This window comes from Elaeis guineensis, chromosome 10 (genome assembly GCF_000442705.2).
Source record: "Elaeis guineensis isolate ETL-2024a chromosome 10, EG11, whole genome shotgun sequence".
In the NCBI taxonomy this organism is placed as follows: Eukaryota; Viridiplantae; Streptophyta; class Magnoliopsida; order Arecales; family Arecaceae; genus Elaeis; species Elaeis guineensis.
In genome coordinates this window covers 37,461,812-37,470,740 of record NC_026002.2, presented here as the reverse complement: position 1 = coordinate 37,470,740, position 8,929 = coordinate 37,461,812, and the positions used below count along the sequence as shown (strand labels likewise).

At 36.2% G+C, this 8,929-nt stretch overlaps 1 protein-coding gene across 1 annotated transcript; it reads left to right on the top strand.

The window, feature by feature from the left end:
- The first annotated feature begins 7,330 nt into the window (after positions 1 to 7,330).
- On the top strand, positions 7,331 to 8,560 carry LOC105052366 (uncharacterized). The gene is made up of 3 exons (XM_010933152.4): positions 7,331 to 7,538; positions 7,689 to 7,741; positions 8,274 to 8,560. Exons 1-3 carry the CDS (start codon positions 7,445 to 7,447, stop codon positions 8,394 to 8,396), a joined length of 270 nt encoding a protein of 89 aa, XP_010931454.1. The 5' UTR covers positions 7,331 to 7,444; the 3' UTR covers positions 8,397 to 8,560.
- The last annotated feature ends 369 nt before the right edge of the window (positions 8,561 to 8,929 follow it).

The window sequence follows — 8,929 nt, the reverse complement described above, 5'->3', positions numbered from 1 at the left end:
AATGATACAGTAAATTTTTTTTTTATAAACTTTCAACTCATGTAATAATATTATTCATTAGTTAATGAAATGAAGCACGATTCATCATTTCAGCTGCATCTTATTGCGTATAAGATTATGATGAACTTTATGAATTAGGATAATAGTTTTAAGATTACGAATAGTTCATGCTTGTAAAATCTAAAATTTTAAAATTTTAATCCTAAATATTTCTAATTGTAAGAACATTGAGTCGGAAATCAATATTTTGAATAGACTGGTACATCCTATATATGCTCGATAGAGAGGATGGCTGATTTTATAGACCACTTGTATGAGATACTAATACAAAAATATGGGTACTCATTAGAAAAAAAATTCATTGAAATGACTCACCGATAGAGAATATCTTATAGAGCCTTATTTGTATATCAAAAGATGGTTCTCTAAGTAAGAGTTGTACAAATGATCCTTAGACTTGAGATCATCATGAAATCTTATGAACTTGAACCCATATTTTGGTTCATATCCAGGCATGGCATTAAGACATATACGGGATGTTTTGGATATAGTAGAATATGTATGGAGGTTGTGAGTCGATCAAAAAGAAATCGATCACTCTTAGTAAGAAGAGATGGCATCTTGTGAATTTTTATCTTTAGATGATTCAAAAAAATCTTTTGGCCAAAAGCAAATGAAGATTAGAAAGAGTTTTTAATACTTCAATATTAGAGTCATCAATGATTGATAGAGAATCGATATGAATATATATTTAAATTTGATATATTTCCATACTCATGATATATTCAGAATGCAGGGATGATCGGCGGATTGAATTGTACGATAACTTACCACTGAAGGATATATTTGATATTTTTATTAAATTTTATATCTTCTGGATAGTCATGATACGTTGTTAGGCATCAATCTTGACTTATAGGTTTGATCGAATTAAAGAGTTTAATTCGATCGATAATTAGACAGGGTTCTACTTGTTGAACTCGGATCGGCAGGATTTGGAAACTAATCAATTAGAAAAGATTCTAATCAAATTAGGTCAACTTACATCCGGATCTACTACTGACTAGATGTGGAACCTAATGGATCACACATATTAAAGAATTGATCAGAGACCTATTTGATGTGGTTGATTGAAATTATTGATCCAATCAGATAGCTGGTAAACATGCTAGCACGTGTGGCTAACTCTAGCTCTTTGGGAAATCAGATTTGATCTCAATCTTTATTTTTTGGCTAATCCAATTTGATGAGTATTTGGGTTAGATCGAGCCACCTGGAGGCAGCCCAAGCAGGCCACCTCAAGCCTCCTCGATGCCATATAACCAAGAGTCCATTTAGTTAAGGACTCTTGGTGCAGTTTTGAGAAGGGGTGCACACCCACTTGGTTTTGGCATGCAGAAGGACCTTGGTCCTTCTGCTTTGGGACTCAAACTCATGTAGCTTGTTGATCATCCATTGAACCTCTTTGGCACTCTTTTCAAAAGATGAAAATACCTTCTATTAAGGCATGGGATGCCAGAAAATGTGTGGCACACGTGTGTGATATTTTTGATCACGCAAAGAGATATGAAGACTCCTATTTTAAGGAGTTGTAGGTGCCATGTTTATCTGATTTCTTTTCTCATTGGATCAGATTTAAATGTTGATTCCACCTATCTTATTTGAAAAATTATCAAATAAATATATGGATGCCTATGATGCCCTTTATTGGGCATGTGCACGCGAGAGAGAGAAAGGACCCACACGACTTTTTGCATGGAGAGTCCTACCATTTGAATTCCAACTCAAACGGGGTGTCCGTTGCAGATATCCTTACCATTTGCATTTAGATTCAAATAGAGATATACGTGGTAGGTTTTAGCCTTATCTAAAAGAGAAATAGATGCCAATGCATCCATTCACTGGGCATGCATGCATGGGAGAATGAATCATCATATCTGAAACCAGATAAGTCCTGTTTGAAGGAACTTTGGTTATCTGATATGATGGTTGAGTAGAGACGTGACTTCTCTATTGGTGCCCTCTCTAGTTTTATAAATAGGAGGCGGCAGATTGGGTTATTCATTCAGTCCAGACAACCCTATCCACTTCCTCTCTTATGACCCTAAGATTTAGGACAATGTTTGGTCTTTTTAAGACAAGCTTGTTCTAATAGAAAATAGATTTTAAGAGCTCTTGAAGAAGGTGGTCAAGACCAGAAGAAGGTTCTGATAGATCCAGACTCAAGTCTGGAGGAGGGCCTGATCGATTGGTGGCTAGTCGAGTTCTAAGGGTTAGAACTTTTGAAGCTAGGTGAAGAAAGAGTTCTATCCTTGATTCCGTTCTTGTGTGGATCACTGTTGGAGGGCGAACACTTAGATATCTAGTAAAAATAATTCTTCACCAAATCAGAATTTAATAGGTATGCTTGCTATTACTTCTTGTATGATTATACTTTGATTGTTATTATCAAGGTGTCCTGAGCATTAGGGTTTCGGTGCATTAGGTGTTTTGAATGAAAAATTTTAAACAACTAAACTTTTTGCTGTACTATCAAAACTCAACAGGAGTCATATCACCTCAGTCGATGTCCTCGAGACTCATGCTCAGGAGCTTTCAAATCGACTAGAATACTAATATGAGTCTTGACTATGAACCTCATCAGGAAGCGGAGCTCATCAGGAGGCCGATGTTATCAGAAGGCTGAGCTCATCGAAAAGCCAACCTCATTAGAAGATCGAACTCATCAAAAAATCGACGTCATCAGGAGGCCGACGTTATCAGAAGGTCGAGCTCATCAAAAAATCGAGCTCATCAAAAGGCCGACCTTACTAGAAAGCTGACCTCTAGCCATATGGCAGTATCAATTAAGATTGATTTGTTACCGATTTGCATCAGTTGAGATCGATAAATTATCGATCTACAGATGAAACATCATCATGTCATATCAGCTCATTTGAAAGTTCACCAAAGCCGCTTTAATCCAAATCAGAAGATTATCAATCTACCAATATGGTATTCAATTTTCAATAAGAAGATATTAGATTTGACCAATCTTATCAAGCTCAGTCGACCTGCTCAATTTATATTAGCGAGACATCGATTTTAACGAATCTCTTACTCAGCTAGCAAGATTTCAAGTTAGTTATCTTCCAGCTACGTTACAGTTGTGTTACAGCTATACTCTATATGGAAAAAAGGATAATTCATGATCTCCTTACAGCTGGTAATTCTGTTATAACAAACTAACGGTCTAACAAATAGATCCTCCAAATCAAGCGATTACTAACTGCCTAACCAACTCTCTCTATGGATTAACCACTAAGTAACCTCCTCTATATAAAAGGAGGTAGGGTACTCTCTAAAAGATAAGTTTAAGTTATAACCCATGGAGCCTAGACTCTGCTAGACTTTTTCTAATTCTCCCATTGAAGGAAATTTGAGTTCTCTCCATTTTAATTTACACTCCTTATTCTCTATTTCTCTATTTTTCACTATTTATTCTCAAGGTTCTGATTGACTTAAGCATCAGAGGATCCTAAATCAGAGGATACCCTCCATTCTAGGACTTCTTTTGCAAGTCCATTTATGGTCTACATTCGTCTAACCCTCAATAGCTCTCTAACTCGGTTCAACACCGACCTCGTCTTCTTTCCTTCGAAGCCTTGCAGCAACAAAATGATGCTAGAGGAAGGATTTTTGCTCAAAATTTTATGAAAAATGATAAATTGGAGAGCACAAAATAATTCTGTGCCTTCACCATCTTTTCTGAAGGCATGCCAGAAGCAATCCCACCTCTAGTTATGGTAGATCTATAATAATTTAATCTTCTAGTTTAATAAGTTCAGACTCTTACTACTATGGTACAACAGCTTCAACGTATCACAAAGCAACAACGAGAAGTAATTTTTTAAGAAACTCTATCTCAACACAGTCAACAACCAATCCGTAATAATAAGCTTACTGCTAGGATCCTTAGCACAATTTCAAATCTTGATGAAGACTGGGGGTTAGCTGAGAGTCCTTCTCTGAAAAGACAAAGACGACATCTTTAGTCCCATACTGATTATGAGTCAAGAGAAAGTATGATTTATATGGATTGGAATATTTTCTCCTCATGTTAAAGGATAAAATCGTAAGACTCCAAATGATGAAGGCTTATTGAAGCCTAAGGCCCACTGAAGCCTAAACATAGTCATAAACCAAAGTAGATAATACCTTACATATGTGGGGGTAGAGTTAATCCAACTATCCGAGCCATCTGATCCCTTGACTGCCACAAATGCCCTAACGAGATTGGTGAAAAATTAATCAAATAAGGACTAGAAAAGACTAAGTTTATTCAAATAAGGTTGGAAAAAGTCGAACTTCGGCTACAAAAATTTCACCCAAATCAGGACAACTTAATGTGAGACATCCAATCTTCAGATTGAATCTTACAAATGCTTAACGTAAGACACCCGATTTTCGAATTTAACCTCATCAATATTGTGAGACATTCAATCTCTAGATTGTACCTTATAAATGATTAATGTGAGACATCTGATCTTCAAATTGGACCTCATGATATAAAATATTCGATCTCCAGATTGGACCTCACAAATAATTAATATGAGACATCCGATCTCCATATTGGACCTCATAGATATTTAGTATGAGATATCCGATCTCTAGATTGGACCTCATGGATCTTTAATATGAGATGTCTGATCTACAGATTGAACCTCACAAAATATCAACTTGATAAGTTTCGACTTAAATTCTCAGATGACATATCCTTGAAAGGGAAGAAGATGAAACATCTCAAGATGGAACTTCTAATATATAGGAGACTCGATCAACCTATGACAACATTGGACATGTATTTCTTAAACCTCAATTATATTTAATTTATTAAGATCGATTTGTTCTTAATTAACCAATCTACTTCTTAAAGTCAGATTATTTTTCTGACAATTATTTGTCATGATGAGCACATTGGCTTCATGATTGACCTAACCGAGGTCTAATGATATTCTTTATGAATAATTTTTAGATCCTATATAGGACAGTTAAACCCAGGCTATGTGAGGTCGGACAAACTAATATATATATATATATATATATATATATATATATATATATATATATATATATATATATATATATATATATATATTCTTGACAAGATCCGAGATCACCTCGACAAGATCCAAATAGAAGAAAGTCAACTTCGACCACATCTGAGGTTAAAAAAGCTAACCTCGATAAGATCCGAGGTGAAGAAAGTCAATCTTAACAAGATCCAAGGTAAAAAAGCCTAACCTTGACAAGATCCAAGATAAAAAAAATCATTGATAGGATCTGAGATAGAAGAAGCCATCGACAAATACATAATCTATATGGAAAACATGTCCGAAGGGATGCAATGACTCACTTGAAGAATCAAGTAGTACAGATTTGCCACCTCGAATAAGCTGAGAACTTTTTTCATGGACTATTCTTGTCCAAAGTGACCTCTTCGGACTCAAAAGTGGAGGGTATCTATTGTAGGGTCATACCATTTCAGTCGATATCCCCAGGACTCATGTTCAGAATTTCTCAGATCGATGTGAGCCTTGACTATGGATCTCTTTAGAAAGCCAACTTCATTAGGAGGTCGATGTTATCATAAGATCGAGCTCATCAAAAAGTCGATCTCATCAGAAAGCTGACCTCATCAAGAGGTCGAACTCATCAGGAGACTGATGTTATCAAAAGACCGAGCTCATCAAAAGGTCGATCTCATCAGAAAGTCGATCTTTGGCGACATGACAGTATTAGTTAAGATTGATTTATTGTCAATCCGCATCAGCTGAGATTGGCAAATTACCAACCTATAGGTGAAACATCATCATGTCACATCAGCTGGTTTGAAGGTTCATCAAAGCCGTTTTAATCCAAATTGGATGATTACCGATTTGCCGATATGGTATTCAATTTACAGCAATGGAACATCAAATTTGATCAATCTTATCAGGCTCAGCCGACCTACACAATTTATATTAGTAGAACATTAGTTTTAATGGACCTATCACTCAACGAACAAAACTTTAAGTTAGTTATCTTGCAGCTATGTTACAGTTGTATTACAACTATACTCTACGTGGAAGAATGACAATCCATGATTTTCTTACAGCTAGCCATTCTATTATAACAAACTAACGGCCTAACAAACAGATCCTCCAAATCAAGCAGTTATTAACCATCTAACAAACTTTCTCTATGACTTAACAGCTAAGTAACCTCCTATATATAAAGGAGGGCAATGTACTCTCCAAAAGGTAACTTAGAGAGCTTAGACTCTGCTAAACTCTTTCTAGTTCCTCCATTGAAGAAAATTTGAGTTCTTTCCATTTCAATTTATACTTTTTGTTCTCTATTTCTCTATTTTCTACTATCTGTTCTCAAGGTCCTAGCTAACTTAAGTATTAGAGGGTCTTAAATTGGAGAATACCCTACTAGCTCTAGGACTTTTTTTGTAGGTCCATTCATGATCTACGTCCATCGACTCTCAACGGCTCTCTAGCTCGGTTCAACACCGACCTCATCTTTTTTCTTATGGAGCCTTGCAACAATAGGTTGGTTAGGAAGATCTACCTTATTGGTTGTAGTTTAAGTTCATGCAATCAAGTACTAAAAAAATGATAATCTGAACTTCCTCTATACTTCTTCTGTCTTTGCTTTTATCTTTTATATGCATGTATGTGTGTCTGTGTGGATGTATGTAAGTGTAGACATAGATGTAGATAGATAGAACTGATCAATAGTGTTTAGCAGAGTTTCATTGAATCATCTTAGCTCATGAGCGAGCAATAAGCCAAACCACGTATACCCTTTCAAATCCTCTCTTCCCATCTATTTTCTGTGATTGTCTTCTTTTGTCTCCTTGCCTGTGGAGTCCTTGTCTGAATATTTATTAAATATGTGGATTCTTTTTAACTTGCTAATCCTTATCCCACGAGTGAAATCCAAAACAAGAATCATACTATACGCAAATAAATGCACCAGATACTCTTATCAGTTTTTGCATTGAAATACGCTTAAAATTCACCATGCACACCAAATCCACTTGTTGAATCAGAAACAATCAGGCATCTGGGTTCCTGTTCTGTGCTTGTGGGAGGAGGGGATCATCATATATGTGCTAAGACTGGATATCGACCATTAGCAATCATACGTCAGGTCTTGCAGCATCAATGTGAGTGAAAGCTCTGTGGGCAGTCAAATGTTATCACTCTTGAGGCAGTGAGGGAGGATACATGGCATTGGGAAAAGCTGGGAAGATCAGAGCAAACTCCTCCAAATAAAATAAGAGGGAAGTTGACTTCGGGATGTGTGAATGACTTGCCCTTTAGGCCTATATAAACCCCACCACATCGCCCATTAGATTGGCAAAACAGGAAGGCAGGCTTTAGTTCGAAACCTTTTTTGTGGTTCCTTACAGATGATGGAGCAGAAGAAGCCTTTGCTTCAGGTCTTGGCTCTGCTGTTCTTCTTGTCATGCCTTCTTCTCCCTCTGGGTGCTTCATCTCTATATGGTAATGTCTTAAGTGCTTCATTGGTTTTTCCATAAAGAAGAAGAAGAAGAAGAAGAAGAGGGATTTTTTATGTCATATGGTGAATTGAAGCTTGTGTTCTTCTTTCTCTGCATAGAAGTAATGGTACTTTTTATTGGGTTTGTTTTACAGGGAACCTTGCTGTGAGGAACCAAGAACCACACCTTCCAGAGGTTACAGATCAGGTTCTCTCTCTCTATGTGACACACGCACACAACCACCCACCCACCCACACCCACACCCACACCTACCTCATTGAAAATTTTCAAGATATTAAGATTTCCTCAATGTGTCAGCCTTACTTATGAGAGAGAGAGAGAGAGAGAGAGAGAGAGAGATGGAAGAACGGATTATTAGCCCGGGGCATATGCCCACAATCCATATGTTATCTTGGGGACAAAGACTGGCACAAGTTTTCTTTTTAAAACAAATATGGTGTAGGTTCTATGGTGCTCGTCTGAAAGAATATTTTGATATATAAAACAAATGCTCAAATAACTATATATAATATGAAGGTCAAAGAAGTTTTTTTTTTTTTTTATAATTTTAATGTGAAGGTCAAAGAAGTTTGTGACTATATCAAATGTGATCATTAGTCAAGAGAATCATTTAACAGATTCAAGGAAAAAGAAATCTGGAGAAAATTAAATCCATTACTGGAATTGATGATGTGGTTTGAATGAGCAGCATGGTTATGCCTCTGTTTTCTTGGTACAGGTAATGGCCAGAGTAGTGAGAATGATGGAAGAAGAAATGGCCAGGATGGACATTGAAGGTAATGATTATCCAGGATCAGGCGCAAACAATCGCCATGATCCTGGGAGTCCTGGAAGAGCCTGAATCATAGTTGCTGCGATTCTCATGTGGAAAAAGGGGCCGTAGAAGTGATGATGTTAGTGAATCTAGCAAAGTAGATAGAGTTATGATTACATGTAGCATGCTCCATTGGTCTTTGTATTAATATATCAACCTTATAAGAGTAGACAAGGATTGATTAATTTAAACCTTTATGAGCTTCTTTTTTATTGAAAAAAATTATTAGCCTTTCAAGTTATTAAGATTTCATTGCGTTGGTTATAAGATGAAGAAATGACCACAACTTCTTCTTGTTTGCTCAAAAGTTGCTTGAAGGACCACTGAATTTGATGGTCTTTGTCTTTGAATGACCACGATTTGTTTTTTTGAAGTTAATGGCCTTTGTCACGATTGTTTGATGCATGTATTCCACTTGATATTAAGTAGGCTCGTACCATACCATTATTAATTTTAAAAAAATTAACAATTTTTTGAAAATATCTGTGAAGGAAAAAATGAAAAGGAAAAAAAAAAGAAGAAGGTCATGAATTGCACTTTTTCCTAACCTTCTATGAGGA

Coding starts and splice junctions, on each gene's coding strand:
- LOC105052366 (XM_010933152.4), top strand. CDS start 7,445: ATGATGGAGCAGAAGAAGCCTTTGCTTCAGGTCTTGGCTCTGCTGTTC. Junction 7,539..7,688: donor GGGTGCTTCATCTCTATATG/GTAATGTCTTAA, acceptor TTTGTTTTACAG/GGAACCTTGCTGTGAGGAAC. Junction 7,742..8,273: donor TTCCAGAGGTTACAGATCAG/GTTCTCTCTCTC, acceptor TTCTTGGTACAG/GTAATGGCCAGAGTAGTGAG.